The 21347-nt window shown below is 40.1% G+C and overlaps 1 protein-coding gene across 2 annotated transcripts in view; it reads right to left on the bottom strand.

Moving 5' to 3' along the window:
- Window positions 1-21347, bottom strand: part of TTC7A (tetratricopeptide repeat domain 7A) — a 180812-nt gene that overhangs the window by 21835 nt on the left and 137630 nt on the right. Inside the window, exons 19-20 of one of the 2 annotated variants that reach the window (XM_085315879.1) lie at window positions 17478-17680; window positions 16595-16666 (exon numbers count right to left, since the gene is read on the bottom strand). In XM_085315879.1, coding sequence (XP_085172005.1) covers window positions 16607-16666; window positions 17478-17680 — 263 coding nt within the window. In that variant the 3' untranslated portion in view covers window positions 16595-16606. Of the gene's footprint in view, window positions 1-16594; window positions 16667-17477; window positions 17681-21347 lie in introns of those variants that run through there. The other variant, XM_085315878.1, reaches the window with a different exon arrangement.

Genomic DNA, 21347 nt, shown 5'->3' with positions numbered 1-21347 from the left:
CCACCCCCTTCCCTTAACTAATGAGTCTTACCTAACATCAGCCTAGTATGTTTTTTTTTCTTCTCTTTGCCCCAAGCACTGGGATATGATAGCATAGATACCTAGGCCATTATAATTCCTTTTACTTTTAAAGGTTTCTGCAAATACCTCATTCTATATGCTTCCTGAATAAAGATCTGTCTCACACTAAAGATTTCCTGAAATTGTCACCTTCTCTCCAAGCCAGAGGTTTCTGATTAATGCAAAATTGTTTTGCCTCATCTCTTTGCCTTTAAGTTTTCCTCTCATTTTCTTCAATCTTAACAATATTCCTCAAAATGAAGATGCAGCCATTTCATCTTCAATAAATACATGTTGGATGGCAGTCAGTAACCTACATATATCATAATTTATCCTGCTGTTTTTTTCAGAGGAATTTTGATCCCTTTCCTGTCTCAAGTATTTTGAGCCACTGCACCCAGACTATCTTGAAAGCTGCTGCAAATTGAAGAAAAAGAGTCAAAGGAAGTATGTAATGGTCTAGAAATTCTCTCCCTATTCACCATTATCTCTGTGGTATCTGAGCTAGAGAAGTTTCTTCCAAAGCGACTTCTCTTTGAAAGTAAGATGCAGAGCAGCAGTCCTTCTGATTCTTCTCAAACTGTGACAGGCTCATGTGGTCCCTGAGATGGAAAAAGTTTGCAACAGTCATCTAGATCAAAGAATGCAAAACAGCAGGGTTGCACTTCCTACAAGGCTCCTCTTTCATTCTTCTTTGATGCCAGCAGATCCCACTTGTGAGAGTGAAAGGGAGTGGTGAAAAGAAAATCGAGATTTAATCCATTTACAGAATTTCAGTTGCATGAAATTTGACTTGAAAGGGTTTGTGGAACATGGATATATGATGACTTGTCACGGCTGCCCGCACTAACACTACTTTATGCAACCGTTCTTATTCCTCAGAATAGCTACATTGATAAAACCACTTAGTATAACTGACCAAGTTTAAAAAAGAAAGGCTGCTCTGTCTCACGGATCTCACATACATGCTGTTTTTACTTTCTGAGACTGCTATTTTTGAGGGGTTTGCTAGTTTGGAAAAATTAATTTCAAATAATGGTTTACTTCCAAATTGTTTCCTTTGATTGTTCCCCATTCATTATTCAGAGTAAGAGGTTGGTTTAAAATGATGTATGCRTTTTTTCCAGTCTGACTGATTTGCTGTGTCAGCCAGCAAATAATGTATAAATATAACAGAGTCCTTCTCAGAGAAACCTAAGAAATCTGAGATACTCTTCTAACTACTGGTAACTATAGTGATAGTTAAAGAAAAATAATTTCAAACTGCATAAATTTGAAACTTGTATTTATCCCAAATACTTGCACAACCATTTATTATTAGTGAGCAGCAGTACTACRCTTTCAAGATTGCATGTTTGACCTATTTGCAGTATTCTAGGAACAACAGCAAGGAATCCTGAAATGAGGGTTTCTGCTGCTTCTGAAGTCTCGGAATCTCCAGAGCTTGTGCGTTTAATCAGTCTCTCTATACATTTTTTTACTTCTCTTGCTTTCAAGGCAAGAAACTTCTCAGGCAAATAGGATACCAAATAGTTTACAAACATAGTGTTGAAAATACTGTAGACAATTTTGCTTTTGATGTGCATGAAGTATGTGCAAAATCTCTTACTTTCACTGAAGCTAAAAGGAGTACTGATATTTGCATCTACCTGCAGAAGTCTATCCTTAATGATCATCATGTGCATAATCTACAGGCAGAAAAGATTTAAATGCTGTGGGGTCAGACTGTRCGTTAACAAGTCTGCAAGCTCTCCTCCAATGTCAGGCTTTTAGCCTCACAATGCAGTAAGGGCTCAGATTTGACTTTAAGAATGCTTTATTGTGGCATTTTTTTAATTTGACCTAACGTCATTTTCCTGCATTACTCCTCTGCTCTGCAGAGCTTAAAGTGACAGCCTCAAAGGAAAATACCACTGCCTGCCACACTGGCACAAAAATTACTGTAACTAAAAGTTCAGAAATCTAGGGATTTTGTTTAGATGCAAGGGAATAATACTGCTCTCTTATTAAAAACCCCACAAATGGAATGGACAAATCTGCTCACCATTAGCCGACTTGCGCAACYCTGCACAGGAGAATATTTACATAAGGAACCTTTCTTCTTCTTGTTTAAAAAAATAATCACAATCACAGAGCTGCCTGACAATTTATTTTAAGCACAATTCATAGTTCATCCTTCACTACCAATTAAGTTTGGCCTCCTTGGTATGCTATGCGTAGATGGGCTGAACAAGTACTATATTTCAGCAGCGCACAGACTCTCTAGTGCTGGTTCATGTCAGATTCAATGCAGGTGTTAAAGACTACAACACTCGGATTGGCTTGACAAGTTGTGGAGAAGAGGAAGATGYCGCTTGTAATGCAGGGAGGGACTGAGACCACGGGGTAAGTTTACCACAGAACAACAACTGCATTTGACATGCTAATAAATGGCAGAGCAGCTTCTCACGATCCCCAGGCCTAACAACCCCAGGCACACCAGAACCAAGGCATGGCTAGTRTTTTGCTGGTGGCTTTTAACTTAGGGTGTCCAGCAGGGCCTTCAGCTGAACGTCCTGCTCTGCTAGCTTCAGAATCACAAACTGTTTGTTTACGAACAAGGCTTCACTGTTTGAACAAGAGAGGAGCCCACCTGCCCTTGCCTGGTGAAGTCCTCTCATGAATTGGCTCTTCATTGCCTTCCTCCACCCTGTCCTGGGGCATGGCCTGCTTAGTAGAAGCTGTTGGGACCAGTCCCCTTTCTAAAGCACAAGGGGAGACTGTTCAATGGATGCATGAGATGCTCTTTGTCCTTGGAGTTTCATAATCAAATTGGAGCCTGCTAAGAACAGCTGATGGTACRGTTCTTGCAGCTCTGAGATAAATACATGTGTACATATGTGTGCGCGCGCRCACACACACACACACTCTTGTAGAGGATGCCAGGACCATTCTAGCAGGTAGGGTRTTTACAAATAAACACAGAAAGCACAAAAATCATGTGGTCACTTCAGGCTCTCTCCTACTGAAGATGTCTTCCTCTAATAACTTACCAATGATTAGTGATTTCCCAAGACACTTAACTTTATCACATTGCTTCTGTTCATGTTGCCTTGGGCAACATCATTTCTTATTGCTGACAAGGTGAGGAAAAAAAAAACAAAACAAAACACAGAGCACTGTGTGCTTTTCTGTACAAGGGACAGTGCAGGATACTGAAAAATTCCATGTTGGTACTATGTCAAAATCTCAGAATAACTCAGACATGGCAGCTCTACATTTTATTTTAGTTAAGCATTGATCAAACTTGCCTTTTACTTATTCTGAATACAAAAGTCTTGCTTGTGCTATGTGATCAGTGCAAGTTATTTGCCTCTGGCCCTTAGCGACTCAGGGCTTACCTGCCACTTCTGTGGCTAAGTCTCTCTAAAGCTGTCACTTGATGAGGAAGCGCATTTGTTGAACGGTGAAGTTTTGCACCTGGGATGGAGTAATCCCATGCAACTGTAAAGGCTGGGCACCAACTGGTGAGAGAAAAGGATCCAGAGATGCTAGGGTGCAACAGCTGGCCACAAGTCAGCAAGGCACCCTTACAGGGCTGAAAGCTATTTGCGTACTGAGCTGTATTAGGTAAAACATCACAGCAGACTGAAGTAAGTAATCATGTCCTTCTATTTGGCATTTAAGACTGGGCCTGGAGTCCAGTTTGGGGCTTCCTGGTATAAGAAAGATGTTGACAAAYTGGAGACGGGCCAGCGGAGCGCCACCTAGATGGTCAGAGATATTATGGAAAGAGGCTGGGGGCAGGAGGAAAGGGGAGATGTTTGTTTGGCCTTTTCTTCTCCAGAAGAAAACCTAAGCAGGTAGCTGACTGCTGCCTTCGATTACCGAATGGGTGATTACAGCAAAGGTGGGACTAGACTTTTCTCAGAGGTGCTCAATGGCAACAGATACAAACTGCAGCATGGAATATTCTGAATGATTAGATATTAAGAAAAAATTCTTCATGAAGAATGGCACAGCATCAGAACAGGGGTCTAGAGAGGTGGTGGAATATCCGTACTTAGAGATATTCAACGCTCAACTCAACAATCCTCTGAGCAACCTACTTGAACTTTGAAATTGGCCCTGCCATAAGTGGGAGGCTGGACCAAACAACCTCTAGTGAAAAGGTCCTTTCTCACCTAAATTCTCTGATTCTAACGTGCCTCACGACATGTACACTAAGATATTAAGCACACTTAATGTATCATCACTTGTGTCAGTTATCATCAACACTTTCATCAGATGGAACACTGCCAAGCTGACTCAAATACTGTACATCTTGTCTGAATGCAATTAAAAAAGCACATGGCACTTTCTCTGTGTCTCAATCAGTTTTGTACCATGCAYGTTAGCATTCAAAATTAGCTGATTYGGTGGCCTACCCCCCACTCAGTTCCAAGCTTATACTGGACTTGTCTGGTTTGTTGTAAAACCTACTAAGGTCCACTAAGTAAGTCCCTCATTTAGAGTCACTTCAGCCACAATTTGGATTTGGGAAGAATCAAAGCAAAGCTCACGCAGTACAGATCTAATGAATCAAAACTTAAAAGATGAATACCGTTGAATAAAGCAGCAAACCTCACACAGAGCTCACCAGCCCTCCCTTTTCTCTTACTGCTCTGCTCCTCAGATATGAGAGCAGCAGTGGGCAGATGACACCTYTCCCACAACGGCCTTGTTAGGAGCTAGCACTTAGCATTACAATATCACCCCTGTAATCCTATTTGAGAAGCTCTRTTGTAACATTTATAGTCTTACCTTTGTTTAGTCAATGCTGGCAAAAGAGTATAAACAAATAATCTCCCCTGTACAGCCTGGCACTACTGAGATGCTGCCATCTGTGTTCTGGCTGATTTTTATTCTCAGGCTCTTGTGTTGGAGACAAGATTAGAAATCAGATACATCCAGGTAAGTGATGTAACTTGAAAACATGTTTTTATTAGCTTACTCTTYGTATCGAAATGAATGCTGAACAGGGGAATGCAAGTAATAAGAGAACTGGGCTAAATACAAAAACACCAAAGCAATAACTTCTGTGGAACAAGTCAATGTAATTTCACTTCTTTTCCTGCCATAGACCTTGTACTAGGAGACACTTAACTGCTTCATGTGACTACTTTACTTCAAAGAGGCATYTGACCTACACAAACATAGGCGTCCACCTTAATTACACAGTCTCCCTATATCTTCAGGGGAAGAGAGACCCAGGCTCTTCCCCAAGGCAACTCAGAGCAGGAGCCTGCCAAAAGAGACTCTTCATCAACTTTGGAGAATTCCCTCTCTTCTGGGCAACAGTTCGGCAGACMGTGGCCAACTCATTTACCTAAGCTAAACGCTGAGAACTGGGTTATACGAATTTTCACCTACTACTTAAAAGAATTTAAAATGGAACGGCCATGGCAGAGTCTCAGAAGCAAAGAGGAAGCATAAAAGCCCGTTGTTTTATTTCTTATAAAGCCAAGGGCTATTGAGCAAAGTACAACCAAAAAATTACTACCCACTCAATTTCCGAAAAAAATACTTGTAATGAGAACTGATTTAGGCAAATACTGTATTTGACAATGGCTGCGAACTGCATGAGCAAGACAGAGGTGCTCGAGCCTGGTTCCCACATTATGCAGTTCCCACATTCGGTTGGCATGTGGCTCCCAGCTACTCCAGTCCATCTCCTTCCCACACGGAGGAAAGGCTCAGCTAACTATGCTGGTCATAAATCTCCCCACTGAAAGGTGATTAACTTGAAAATCTCTTGTTGTTCTGTCAGGAAACCACAGAAAAGACTTGCAAATCCGTTAAATTTTATCTAGCAGATATGAATCTGAGGAGAATGCATGGCAATAGGTGGTATATGGAAATTACTGCATTGTGTCTTCAGACAGCTTATATGCGTATCTCTTTCCAAATTAACATTCTTGCCATCTGACTCTCATTAGACTCACTCAAATGTCTGTTAATCTTATATTTTTCCTCTCAGGGGATTAATATTGATTTTTTATCTTGTACACACACAGGAAGGTCATACTGCTTCCTACAAGGTGGACTCATTCAATAAGGAACGATGCYATTAAACCTGACTTAACATTATTGTCAATAGAGCTGAGCTGCCACAGTGCTTTTATTTTTTAGAGAATTTCAATGCAACTCTCCTGATTCCAGCTACATCCATCACTCCACTCCATGATACCCACAAGTCACTTGACAATTCATTAAAAATAGATTTAAAAAAATAGAGGCCAGGGCACTGTTCCAGGGAAGCCCTACTAACATTTCAAACTCCGCATTTAATTAAAAAATAATAAAGCTCAAAATAATACATTACAAAATGCTTCTAGAAATAGAAATTATTCAACAGAAAAAGGAAATAGGAAGAGAGCACTGCAGGCAGACCTGCAAGACACCTTATTTTTAGCTGGACACTCTGGGTTTCAGGTCAAATGTGAGAACAGTACGAATCCACAGTCACTGGCAGTCTGGGTAGTCCAGACTGCGTGCCAGAGTGGGCAAGTGCTATTTTGGGTTTGGTTAAGCCCTGCTCACAGGGACCTTCTGGACTGCTCCCTCCCTCTCAGGAACCCTCGCATAAACGCTTCAGGCTTCAGCAGAGGAGGAGTCASACTGCCCTTTGCATGGCTCTTGCTGGGAGACTGCTCCAGAACGGCACTGCATGGATGGCCAGGAACCTTCTTCAAGCTCCGGGACCAATTTATTGTAGATAAATATAAGCATCGTATTTTAGTTCACACAGCTTCTCTGTCTCTGCAGCATTACCTATTTCTTTCCATGCGTACTTGCAGAGAGCAAATGGACCTCTTCACAGACTCTGTTTTGCTGCTCTGACAAGTCAAGCTCTTCTACTCTCTCTCCTGTCTCTGACAGTCGTAGGGTTTTTCTCTGCTCTTTTGCCAGCTGGGGTTTCTCACTCTTGAGCGCTTTGGCAGAAGTCACATTAGCAATATCAAAGGGCAGCTCACTGATAGACTGGAGCTTTATAACAGCATGGGGAAGGGAGAGAGGAAAATGGCAACAAGGAGCAAGTGGAGTCTTTTCSACACCTAAAAAAAAATGCAGGTTTAGATGGTTCAAAGAACAAACAGGAAACCTATATTAAGTCACTCCTAAAAAGTCTTATTTTCCAAAGTGCTGAGGAGTTCCTCCCAACTCTTGGCCCTGGTTTGTTTGTGTTTTCAGACACTCTTTCAACACCACTAGAATAAGCTTCTGACCTAAGCATGCTCTCACAGTTTCTTTGTAGTGAATTTAACCTTTCTTGGATGAAATAGTAAATAAATAGCACTGAAGGAGCCTGCTGAAGTAAATCAGGGCTGGACTCCTCTCCTGCAGAAACCTACAAGGCAAAGAAGAATGGAAAAGGAAGAAACAAACTGCCGAAGGGCTGTCTGGACAGCATATAACAAAAAGAAAATGAAACAAAAAGGCATAAGCAGTCTCTCTAAGCAGTCAATGTTTTACCTCGCTATTTTAAAAAATGCAGCAGTCTTTGCTTTTTTGCTGTTTCTTATATAACCTCCCCACTCAATTCTTTCCCACCCCTTCCCTTCTTAAGCACATATATATCACCATTTGTCTGTTCTCCAGATGCACTGGAAAAATGCAATGTGTTGAACAGAAACAATATTACAGGAAAACTTGGTAACAAACAGCATATAGGGATTTTTCCACATCCAAGGAATACCCACGCGGTGGGCTAAACTGCTTAAATGCTTTGTACCAGGAAAGTAGCACAAAAATACCCTACTTGAGYCTAGGACTTAGCAAACAGTTTCTTAATTCACCCTTCTAGTGTTTTCTTCTACACTCCATATTAGGTAGACCTAAAAGAGTCCCAGAATCTGTAGCTCTCCAAGCTGCATCACAGAAGACGTCACTGGTCTTCCTTTGGGTTGCTAGAATCGTCTGTTGACTGTCACTATTACATTCTTAATTAAAAAAAAAAAAAAAAAAACACTTTGTTCAAGGTTGCTCCATTTTTGGAAAGGCTTGTAATGAGTAACTAAGTGCCTTCTCTAATGCTTTTTCTACCTTTAGCTCTGTCATCTCTGCCTTATAAATCCAAAACTCTTCTCACCAGCGGAAACTGCAGAACTGTACTGGTACAAAGATGTTCTGCTTGCACTGAATTTGCAGAACAGAAGGATACATTCACTGACAGAGCAGAAAGGAAGCGCCCCCCCCGCAAAAAGCTATTTTTTGCAGGCGTTGTCATGTCTTATCCCCAGGAAGAGAAGAGGGCTGTGCTACAAAGTCTTCAGAATTACACTTGCTCCTGTTTCACTCTGCCCTTCACAGCACACAGAAGCAATTTATCAATACAATGGAGGGCAAGTCACAACATACAGACAAGGCAGACTCCTCTAATGAAAACAAATCCTTGAGAGAGGAAGGAGTAGTTCACAGATCTGCTGCTAAATCCCACTCCCACTGCAATAATGTTTTCATCACTACTTACATTTAGGGACATAAGGGTACCCAGAGCTGTAAAGCACATCATTTGTGCTGAGCAGCTGCAGTACTCTGCCTAAAATAATTTGTGGTCCAAAAGCCCAAACGAATGAAGCACCCTAGGATTCAAGATACATAATTAGAACAGGCAGGATTTTGCACTTGCAGAGTGCCTGTCATCTGAAAGTATGTACAGATATTAATTAAGCTCCACAACCCCCAGATGAAGTAGATTAGTAGTTTCATTCCTGTTTTACAGAGATTCAGGGTAAATTGTGACATATAATCACAGCTGAATCTGCAGCGGAGCTGGCCGCGCAGGGGACGGCGAGAGCCAGGGCTCCACCTCCTCTCCAGCCCTGCTCAGTGCATTGCCTTCAATGGAAAATGACTGAGTTGCAGTTCACTGCTCTCTGGAAGAGGAAGGACCCACCCTGTTGCATAACAGCAGCAAAGCCCTAGCTAGCCCTAAGAGTTCTGATAAAAACCATGAAATGGTGCTCAGCTTGGGAATAGAAACCAGGAGCTCTGACTCTTAGGACACTTGCTTCGAGCGCTCTGTCACTCTTTCTCAGAAAGGGCAAGAGAGAGCTTCCTCGTGAGGATTCCCTGCAAACAATCGGAGTAACACAGCTCATGACTTCTCAGGTTTGGAGGATATGGCATACGGGCTATCTTAAGTATCTGAATTCATGAAGTTATTTTTTATTTTTCCGTTTACCTGCGTTTTACAGTACTACAGTTCAGAAGCTACACCGATCAATGAGGGATCATGTTGACAAAATGTGATTAAAACCTGCTAAAACCTGCAGGCAATACATGTATCAAAATCTGAAAAGAAAATCCTCTCTTTTTACATGCGGAAATTCTGGAAAGTAAACATAAACGATACATTTTATACCATCTCAAGATATTTAAAATAACAATAATGTTGAAAAATATTTAATATAATTTTAAAATGCAATGCTCTTCAGGAAAGTGAGATGTATCCAGGTACTCCCCTCAATTTTTTGAAAATAATTTCAGTGGTAAAGCTTCAATTCTTTGTATGCCACAGAACAGTTAGAAATTCATTTTGTATTTCCACTGAAATTCAAGTTCTTATGACAGCAATTTCTTAAAGATTCTGAGTATTTGTTTACACAGAAGCTGTGCTAATAAAAAATATTCTCAGAATTTATCATAAAAGGAAAAAAAACCTGACTACCTCATTAAAATTACCAGTTCTCTAATTGTCTAATTGGCTTATTGTCTTCTCCAAAAGGACAGCTTGAGGGCATCAAATACAGCTAGGGAGAGCTATATCCAGAACACACAAAACAGGTAGCTCTTTGTGTCTTTAGATACAATTACTCACCTAATCACAATTAGGACAAATACACAGTTGCCTTAACTACAGAGGGATGCATTTTAATTGTGATGTTCAATTCTCTGTACACAAATATAAAGTATTGAGCAAGACGTCACTAGAAAATGGAAACAGACCATGGCACCTACATAGCATCTRCAAAATAGCAAGCAAAGCAGATAAACTATGCGCACAAAGCAACTCCTTAGATGATAAACAATTGTATTAATGTGAAATTGTCCTTTGTTTCCACATTTAAGAACAGAAAGCATTCTAACTTCAGGTTTCAAGGTAAAAATGCTTCTAATTAGTGCCCTAGCTACTTTACAAGACATACAGACCTTGGTATCATGGAGCTACGATAATTTACCCTTGCTGAGAATCTGCCCCATGATTTATATGATTACTTCATACCAGCACGAAACAAATCCCCAAAGTAGTAATGCGTGTCATCCTTAAAAATATTAAGCAATCAAGCCATGTTTTTATTATGTGAATGGATGCCTTTGAAAACAAGCATTCATGCTGTGAGCTAAAATGAAATAAATGAACAGAAATAATTCATTTCCATGTTCTAATCAGTGGAAACTGTAGTCTTCAAATTATCCTGATGCTACCAAAAGCGAGTCTGGAGACAATAGGTCGACTCTTCTACTTAAATGAACATGAAATTGCATCCTAAGCATACAATGATTGCCAAATGAAACAGTTCCAAGTCTGCTTGTAGAGTTTTTTTTTCAGCCCTTGCATCCAACTGAACAATTAAGAAGAGCATAAGATTGAAACAAAGTAACCTATAGTTCTTAAACATTCAAATCTAATCAAAAGCAGTACACTTATCTTAGGCAAAAGGACCATAATCTACACAAAAACTTGCTCTTAATCAAGCTCTTTAGCTTCTAGCATTACCAGYAGAGAGAAGTTTGTGTTCTATCAGCTCTCTGACAAGCAGAATGAAATCAGGAATATATATCAAAGATYAGAATTGCATGCCTACTGGTTATGCTGTATTCACAGACTGACACCTCTGTAAGGACTCAAGAGAACACCATTATACTGCCTGTTCTTATAAATCACATCCATCTATTTACCAGAGCTGCTGACCATTCAGAATATATCCAGCCCCTGTAGGCCCAAGGAGATGACAACAGAGCTGTGGTAATTAGATCAGGTTAACATTAAGCACTTGAAATAGCTTGTTATATTTGTATGAAAATACATACAGGTAATATGTAGAAGGCCACGGGACAATGAGTGTTTTAGCACTTACTCCACAATGTTGTCTTGAAGCTAAGCTCATTCTTTGTAATTATTAGTTCTAGCTTTCTTGTCTTTAAAAGGGTATGGTAGAACTGTAAAAAGGTCAGAGAAACGCAACAGCAATAAYGAAAGGAATGGGACATGCTCTATACAAGGAGAAGCCAAGCTGAACTTTTCTGCTGGGAAAAGTGAGAGCTTTGGGGAAAAAGGGGGTATCATAGATACCTACAAAATCAGTAATGGAAAGGAAGGCATGAATAAAAATCAGCAGTATGCTATCTCTTCCAAAGTAAGAATGAGGCTTATCAAATGCATCAGTGTGGCTAGGAATGACTGCATCAAGAACATACAAAAACTGGCAATTCTTTGTGCAGCACTGAGCAGACCTGTGAGTCTCCTTGCCAATGGATACCATGATTGCTGAAAGTGAACATGGGCTCAAGAAGACAGGAGAAGTTCATGAGGAAGAAATCCACTGCGCATGTCCCAGCAAGTAAAAAATGCATCTATTTCAGGAAATCTCTGAGCTAAGACAAAACTTACCTGGGTAAGTATTATGTATGCTTACCCTGCTCTCTCTTTTTCCTAGGCATTAGGCTAATGGTTGCTGTTGGAGAAATAGGCTAGGTGGATCTTTGGTGTGACCCAGTACAGCCACGTCAACATTATGGTTAGTACCTACTTGCATAACAAATTCCTGTTATCAGCTTCAGATCGACACTGAGGAGATGACTGGCTGGAAAGCAGCTTTGCAGAGAAGGTCCTATGGGTTCTGATGGATACAAGTGGACCATGAGCAAGCGGTGTATCCTTGTGGCAAAGAAGGCCAATGGTATTTTGGGCTGCATTAGGCAGAGTATTGCCAGCAGATCAAGGGAGGTGACCCTTGCCCTCTGCTCAGCACTGGTGAGGCCACATCTGGAGTGCTGTGTCCAGTTCTAGGCTCCTCAGTACAAGAAAGACATGGACATACTGCAGTAAGTCCAGCGAAGGGCCACAAAGATGATTAAGAGATTGGGGCACCTGACAAGGAGAGGTTGAGAGACCTGGGACTGTTCAGACTAGAGAAGGGACGGTTCAGGTGGATCTTGTCAATACGTATAAATATCTGATTGGAGGACATAAAGAAGACAGAACCAGATTCTTCCCAGTAATGTCCAGAGACAGAACAAGAGGCAATGGGCCCAAACTGAAATACAGGGAATTCTGTTTAAACATAAGAAAAAGCTTTTTTACTGAAAGGGTGACTGAACCCTGGAGCAGGCTGCACAGAGAGGTTGCAGTCTTCATCTCTGGAGATACTCAAAATCTGAGTGGACACAGTCCCGGGCAACCTGCTCTAGGTGACCCTTTCTGAATAAGGAACCAGATGATCTCCAGAGCTCCCTGCCAATCTCAGCTATTCTGTATTCACTATTATGTGACTGATACCTCTCAAACTCCATGTAACATGGGATCTTCCACAGAAAATAATCAGGCCTTCCTGGGAAAAGGCCGAAATCTATGCTGATCTCAGAAAAATGAGTCACAAAACAGCCTATGGTCAATTTGTTGGCCTAGACTGGCTGACTTACACTGAAGTAAGTGGGAGGTTTACTTTTCCAACTTCCACTGGAATGCATTTTATGACTCTAAAGCAATTTTACAGGGGTGCCAATCTATGTTTTATGGTACAGACTGCCACCCCCTAAGAAAAAGCAGATCTCTCATGATTAGTGCAACTGGCATTACATGTAAAGTCATATTCTATTTGACTTGATCGTGGATTGTGGAGCAGATCTAATGGATTTTCACTAATTATGTTTTCCACCTGTTTATGCAGTCACAGCAGAACTCATTATAAAGGCTGCTTTCATTTTAACCTTTACAATTCACCAAACAAAACCCAATATATATTTCACTTTGCTTCATTATCAAACATGGGGATGATGCAGTGAAGAAGGCTACGTGGCACTCTGATAACAACCTTATCATCCTTGCCTCAGGCTTCAGAAGTAGAGAATCATTACTATCATTCATTGCAATCAATAAAACTCACGTGTGAGTCAAGCAAATATTTTACTTTTTCCTTGTTTATTGGGTATTCTTTTGCTGTTTTCATTAAATCTGGCACAATGTCCAAGACAAGGGTACCCACTTGCTTTTAAATGCATGATTCTCTTTCTCCTTTCCTGAACTAAAACATGTTGAAAATTGATCTAGCCCAATACAGTGCTATGTGAGATGCCTGCTGGACAAGAGTCTTCTGAATACCTAAAGATGCTTTTATTTTAGCCTGCAGTATTATTTACGGAGCTGCAGGACCTAAACCCAACTTGCTGGCATGAATTTTCTCCTCCTCCTAATCAAAAGGGAGAATAGTGATGAATATACTGTAGTAGGGAATCTGCAAATTGCAGAGTCTTTCTCCAGTGACATACAGGTAGGTGGATTTGTGCAACACTTTACAAGGAGGTATCATCTATCCTGGCTTACGTCATATTTTCTGACTTGGTTAGGCACATGTCAGTTTTGTTATTACAATCCCAAAGTGCCATATATCATAAAGTTATGTGACAAAATTGGGCACATGCTGAAGGAAGTAAGCTTTAGTTATTAGGTTTAGAAATATGCTGGCAAACACAGATTAGCATCTGACGTGGCTAACTGTAATAGAGAGACGGAAGACAAATGCATGAGACCGAGTAAAAACATCAAAAATACCCTAGCAAGAGTCATGTTTCCAAGAGAGAGCTACCGGTCTAACTGTATACATAGTTTCTTGGTCATTTCTGACAACAAACAGCTATTCAGCCAAAGGAGTAGCTCAACAAACCTCCCTAGGAATACTTTGGTAGTAAGTATACTCTCTAGTTTTTCCAAAAGAAAATAGAATGTCCCTCCTCTACAAATGTGATTTCTTAGACTAGTTTTAAAGCCATTACTATTTACTTTATAAAGATCATCTGTGGATTTTTAATAAAGGCTTAAGGATTCTGTGGCATTGCTTACAAAATACAAGTGCCAGTACAAACCAATACAACTACTATTTGGTATTTTCTATGTGCCTGTGGTTTGCTCACCACAGTATCAAACACCCACCACCAACAGCTCCTGCTATGAAGCACAGTATGTTACCTATCTCACTGGGCGCACTCAGCATTGCAGACCTGCTGTATGGTGCTGTATTTCTGTGCCGCAGTGTGCTTTATATGGAAAGCACACAAATTGTGACAGCTATTGTGAACACCCACAATCACAGTAAAACACAACGGTTTTTCAGTTATGCAGAGAAAAAGCTTGTGTTTATTATGATGGTGGCTTTACCTTGTGTCAAAATGAAGTTATTGATACCTGATGAACTCATTCATTACTAGATTTGTGCCCTTCATTTAAAGCCAGCAATGCTCTTCAAGCTGGAATTTTCCAAATATAGCCTTGACAACCTAGTTCTGAGAGCCTAGGGGGAGAGGCACRACTACTTTGCTAATTGGTGCTGATACGCCAGGGAGAATCAGCACTGTCTACAGCAGTTTTCCCTTAAAGTGGACTAGGTCAGTTGGATGGCAATTGCACTAAGTCAAACAGTAACTCTCCTAAGCAGACCCTCTTTCCCTAAATGATTGTACATTCACAAAGTACTATTACAGTGGGAAAACTAAGTGCTCAAATGTTTGGGGAGACCAGCATTGAAACAGCTTGTGTGAATGTAATTTCAGATGCCTCTAAATGTGTCTTATGTAGCTTTCTTCAAGTCACTTGGAATCAACTGATAAATCCAGTTTGGCCTCCTGTATAATCCATTTTATGTACCATTTCCCTCAGATGGGCAACTGAACAAACTATGTTCAAGAACCTGTATTTTTAATAACATTATGGCTTGTACTTGGCTAATATGTACTTTCTAGAAAGGCATCCAGTCTTCCTTTGATGGCTTCAAGGAGATGCAAAATATACTACTTCTTATGCTATATCTTCAATTGCATAAGCCCAGTCTAAGTTCTCCAYGGGGACCCTATCTCATTCAATATACAAGACAGATTTGCTTAGCTAGCAGCCATTCRGTATTTTATTTTTGCCCTTTTTATTTGATGCATAGCACTAAAAACCTTGTTTACTGCACATTATTCAAGCTCTGTTCTCCAGACAGAATGATTAATTTCTTTACAGGCTTTTCTGTAGTGCTCATCAGATGCTTCTAACTTGTTATGTGCAATTTCCTAGCTTTTGGAAAAGCATAAAAAGGAATGCCATCATGTGGCATCCTATAAGTATCACCATGAATCATATCAGCAGGGATGGAACAGACCTTTGCCATCTTAGCTAACAGGTGGGAATGACAGGCTGCCAGCATGACCAAGCCAGAGGAGATGAGGCACAGACCTAAGCAAGTGATTTTCACTGATATTTGCTAACATCAGAATGCGTAGACTCAGGATTTTAAGGAAATCAAAGGCTATAGAGTAAAAGTGCTCTCACAGGTACATATTCTTATTTGCATCTCAAATAATACTGAAAATAATACATCCTTTCCAACACACCCACCTCCCAACCTGTGCCTTATTCCTTAACATAGTCTCATTCTTTTCATCTATCCAGTCAGCGCTTATTTTTCTCTCTGTTATCAGGTTTGTCTTTCCTTTTCCCTACTTGCTCATGGACTCAGTCTCTCTCCCTCAACACTCCCCATCTCACTGTCTTCCTCACCTCTACCTGGGTCTTACTCCCAGMTCTTCACTAAGAGATGATGGACCTTACTGAGGTTTGAGGGGAATGAACATTCAGAGCCTTTGGAGGTTTTAGAAATACATCTCTACTAGGCATATATAAAATGCCTGTGTTTTTTAAAGGTTGTAACTTGGTTGTAAAGCACACTAAGGAAGATGTCACAGAAATCTTTTCACTTGGGCCAAACAACATGTCTCCTAGCCTCACTTTCAGAAACAATTAAGTCATGGGTGACATTTTCTGAAGTAAACTGGGCTAGAACAGACGTGCATCTCAGAAAAATTTATTTCAAATGGTTATAGTTTGGGACAATTACAAGCAACTGTCATGGGAAGACACAATATGCGGTTTTGCCCATAGAATAAGACAAAAATTAGAACTGTTAGTATTATCTCAGAATTTAACTTGCTGGCTACTCTGACAGTGGTGACTTGTCTGCAATCATGACACTAACCAAACCATATCATTCTATCTTTCCAGATTTTTGCAGACTGATTTTCATCAGGTTGGGTCACAGCAGCAAAGTAATATTGTCACTCCATTAAGCATACAAGCCAGGCATGTGCACAGCTGTTTTGTTACCTCTTCCCAATCTAGATACCACATAAGTGTCTTTTGCTGGTTCTGGTGTAACACCRACCACTCATTATCACCAAATTCTCCTCTCATTCCTTGCCTGTGGATTCCACTATTTTCTCTCAATTATTGCTTCACTTTATGTTTGTCCTCTTGTGCACTCATACTCCTTCAGTTCTGGAGCTGCTTGCCAATCTTATCCAGACTAAATTTATGCCAGGGAATACAGATCTGCTAGCAAAGACACAAAGTGCTCATACGGATATAGAATTATTGTAGAAATTAAATTGGTCAAGAAAGTCTATGAGACTTCTAAAATCCAAGAGAGACCTAGAGGCTAGAGTTAACAAGACATATAATTGATGAAATATGAATAGATGTTCTGAATTTGTAACAGAAGAGGGTTTTGGCCTTCCACAAATCTCCCTGTGCACTGCAGTTGAGAGTTATAGGCCCTGTGTTTGTAAATAAGTTTATTTCGGGGATGGTGCAACAGAAAAAGTATTTGCTAGATAGGAGTGCTACCAAAAAACAAATATGGAGCCACTGCCCTTATACAAAGTTAGAGCAGAGTCTTAGCTTAAGACAGTAAGAGATAAATTTTATCGTAAACTATCACTTTGTCTTGCTTTGGGTAGACACAACAGCCCAAGATTAAGAAACTTTATATATATATATCTATATTCTATAGCTATTTACTTCAGACCTTCTTTCAAACATCAGTGCATTGCTTACTTAAAATGCGTAACAGTTAGCAGAAAAAGCAGCAAAGACAATAATAAAGCAGTGAATTGACTTCCAAAAATATCAGCATTYATCAATTAAAATATTTACTTTTGACACAGGTCCTAATTAGTTAAAAACATTCAATTCAGCCTTAAAATAGAGGTTCAAGCTTCCCATTTTATTCTTGGAACAAAGTCACTTGCTCTCAGGATTAGGAAGACAATGGCATCCAGAGAAAGCATGAGCCCTCTCCCCTCTTATTACAGTTAATCAGGAACATAAATACTATAATGGAGCTGAGCCCCTGCAAACTCACCAGGCTGTGCATAATTTCCACTCCAACTGGATTCACTGTGAGTGCCTCATCATACAATTGCTTAGCCTCCTCCAAATTGCCTTTCATCTCTGCAAGCCTCCCACGCATGTACAGCACAGCATGTGAAGTGGGGAAAAGACTAGCTGCCTCCTGGATACAATAGCCTGCTTCCTTGAGATGCTGTTGCTCCATGAAGAGTTCAGCTGAAAGAAGAAAAAAAAACCCCAAAAAACTCTACTGTTAGTTGAAGCAATTCAGACATCTTTCTTCACATTAATTATACTCTTTCCTTAAACATATTAAACCACAAGGGCATGATCCTGCAAAGTGCTTACTACTATGGTTAGCGCTTACTACTATAAGTGAATTCACTGAATGGATCTTTTTGTAATGTTAAGGGCTCTATATAGATGTTTGTGGCCATTTATAGGTGTTGTCTTGACAGAGGATAGCCTTGAAGATATACCAGAGTGCTTCTTCAATTAGGATGTGAACATGTGCTGAACCCTAAGCAAGCAGGGCTGGTAGCTACTTGGAACCATCATATGTATTTCCAAATAATCTAGGGGGGAAAAAAACAGAATAAGCCATCACTGTCTACAGAGAAGTTTAAACATGTCAGAGTAACAGGATACATCTGACTGTGCTGGATATTAAATAACTTATTTAAAAGAGCATATCCACATTTTAAAAACTGATCAAAAGTGTTGTTCTCTGCTCATGTGCTTAATTTATGAGACGGCTGTCTCTTAAATTTTTAGAGTCTCTGTTAAAAGCAAAAAGCTTGCATTATAAAGACTTRTTTACTCCTTCACATATACTCTACAGAAAAATAAGAGAATGGTCTTGGAAGAACTACACAGTCATTAACTTTTTTCAACTAGCAGCAACTCTCCCAGTGGTCTTCTTGCAAAGAAAAAAAAATATAACAGGCATACTAATGTGCCTAACTGACTTTGCCAACTTGTTTGTTATCAAATCTTTTCTCATGTTAAAYATATATTTCATAAAATTTCTCAATGTTAAACTTTAACATTTCTCAGGATTATTAAGCCTTATTGCAAAAGGCTTCAGAAGTGATACTCAGTTTTCACTGACACACCTAACTGAAATGGGAAACTGTTTTATATGTACATTGAAAAATTAATTCTCTCTCTTCATACAGCAGCCATTACTCATTGACCCACAACCTGTTTGTGTTCTATATTCTATCACTGAAAATGCTGAAAGTCTCTTTTTTTTTTCTGATGTGATAATGCAGTAAGTATTAATGGTTCAAGAATCCAATATAAAATGACAAATTCAGAGTTTGATAAATAATTCTGAATTTTGACACAAGCTTAAATCCTCTGACTTGTAAAGGTGGTGGGTACTCCAGGGAAAGTCTCTGTGAGCAAGTAATTTGGTCTGAAAATTACACCTCTTATGCAGCTACCTACCTCTGCCAGCTTCAAAACACTGAGTGACTCAGAYGACTTTGGGAACTTAGCATGCTGACATGGAGCTTGCTGGGTGGAGGTAAGCAAGAGAATATCTCAAAGACAGACCTGCCTGAACGACACTGACCACGTAAAGGCTGTTCCTTTCGCCTGGCTGACATGAGACTGGAAGCACAAGCAGCATCGCTACTGGAACACTGGAGTACTACATTGTACTGAAATGACATCATGGCTAACCACCCTTCCACATTTGAAGTGGTCCTTCTGGAAGAAGACTGAGACATGCAGCATGTGCTCAAATAATTCTTAGCCATCCCTAGGTTGTGCTACAGATAAATGTCATTCTGTAAGGTTGCCAACATGAGCATGACAATAGTTCCTCAGTAGAGCTRTACTCTTTAAGTGACTCACATGCATTTCTGTCTGCTTAATCACAATACAATCTCAGCACGTGCCTCCTCYCTTGGCTCCAAGAGAGTGCAGTTATCTATAATAACAGAAAGCAAGGCTGTATCTTGTCAAGCCAAGTATGTGCTGAGCTTTATTCGAAAGTTTGTGGGAGGACAGTATTTTACTTGCACTTCCCAAGGAACAGAGCATTTTCCTGCCAAGTGCTGCATGGCAGCTGATGCTGTACTTGTAGTAATAATGAGGATGGGGAAGTGTAAAGTGCAGATTYACAGCCTGAAGAAAAACACTTCATTTGCAAAGTTAGAATAAACATAGCAGTATAAAAGAAGGGGTGAAATCCCAATACTATTTGAAGTCAGAAGAATTTCTGGATATTGCCATATTAAAAGCTTTATTAGCAACTAACAACGTAATGTGACTTGTTTCATTTCAGCGAGAATCAGGAGCAAGGAGGTTTAGACATGAAATCATGCAGAGCTTGTGATTAAATGCATACAAAACATACAGCACTTATTCTTTCTTTCAATGGTGCCTGTATATTTTCTTCAGTAATAACAATTATTTAGAAGAACTGTAGCAACACAGAATCTAAATAAGATCTACAAATTGTATTTTATGGTATGGTAATGTAGCATATTAAAGTTCAGTCCATTTCTTTGTAGACTCAGTAGTCAATAAAAATGATTTAATGGTGTGGGAGGTCTGATTTGCATAAAAAAGAATGAGAGAGGTGCCTTTGGGTTAGGAAAGGAAAGGAGCGCACCCACCTAGCTAAAAATAGACATTAAGGGAAATCATTTAGGCCTGCATTAAATGTGTTTTCTGTAAACTCATTTTTCACTTCTATTACATGCTCATTTTATTTACAGATGAACAAGATATGCTTACGCAACATGGAATAAAAACACAGCTAGAGGCAGAAATCAAAACCAAAAAATTAAATCTTCCATGGTAATACTCACTCCTCCTTACCATTGTACTGAAATGCCTGTCTTTGCATTACCTGTGTTAGCAGCTCCCTGTCCACTGGATTATTTAACATATCTCTTTTTATCACCTAATCATGCTGTAAATAAACTTCTGGTCTTTCTGGTCATTACAGCAGCCCACACAAGGAAGTTCTCATAGGAAAAGATGTGACACCCAAAGCAAGGAGTAGCTCCTCAGGGTTAAACAGCTGTGTAAGATCTGTAATTCTTACTTCGTGGAAGGTTCAATGCTTCAGGGAAGATGTTTATGAACCTCAAACTGTTGGACTACATAGTTCCTGATACTAACATTCTCTGCAGCTTTGAATCCAAAGGCCATATTTGCAGGCTTCCTTGCAATCTCTTAAACCATCTTCATAAAAGCTTGAACAAATTTACAAACTGTTTTGAACTAAGCACTACCAGAGACTCTCTGAATGCTACAGAGCAAAGAAAGATGATCATCCTGGATGTACCCCCTCCTCCAGTAGCCTCCTTGGAGTAATGCTATAAACTGTAAATGCAGGTAATTAGCAGGAAATGTCTGAACATTTTCACCTACAGTATGGGCCAAGACAGAGTACACCTTGTGGATGGGCAGAGACAGAAAGAACTGGGCACCATCTCTTTTCATTCTTTAATTGAAGCTTGAGCCTGCATCCACTGAAACCAAGAGTAGCTACCCATCTGACTTCAAGACCCACCCCAGTGTGATTTACTTCTTTCCCTCATCCACCTCATGCTTCCTCTTGCACATATTGTCCAGCCTGCCCTGCAGTTCTCCCAAAGAACTGTCCTCTCCTCTTGTGGTTACAGCCTCCTTCACTCTGGTTCGCAGCTACACACCCACTGGTATTCCAGGCTTAATGCTGGGGGCCTCAGCATCTGACAGTGACACACGTTTCCACTCAGATGTATCATCAGCTCCTAATATTAGCTCCTAGTTCTTCCAGATGTGTTGCTGTTGGCATTTAAGCTAATCTACAGTGAAGATCCTTAATCAAGTGAGAAGTGCCAAAATCTTATCATCTACTTGCTCTCCAAAGACTAGC

This window comes from Rhea americana, unplaced genomic scaffold, assembly GCF_003343005.1.
Source record: "Rhea americana isolate MKP2758 unplaced genomic scaffold, rheAme1 scaffold_44, whole genome shotgun sequence".
Lineage (NCBI taxonomy): Eukaryota > Metazoa > Chordata > Aves > Rheiformes > Rheidae > Rhea > Rhea americana.
This window is presented reverse-complemented; position numbering and strand designations above follow the sequence as displayed.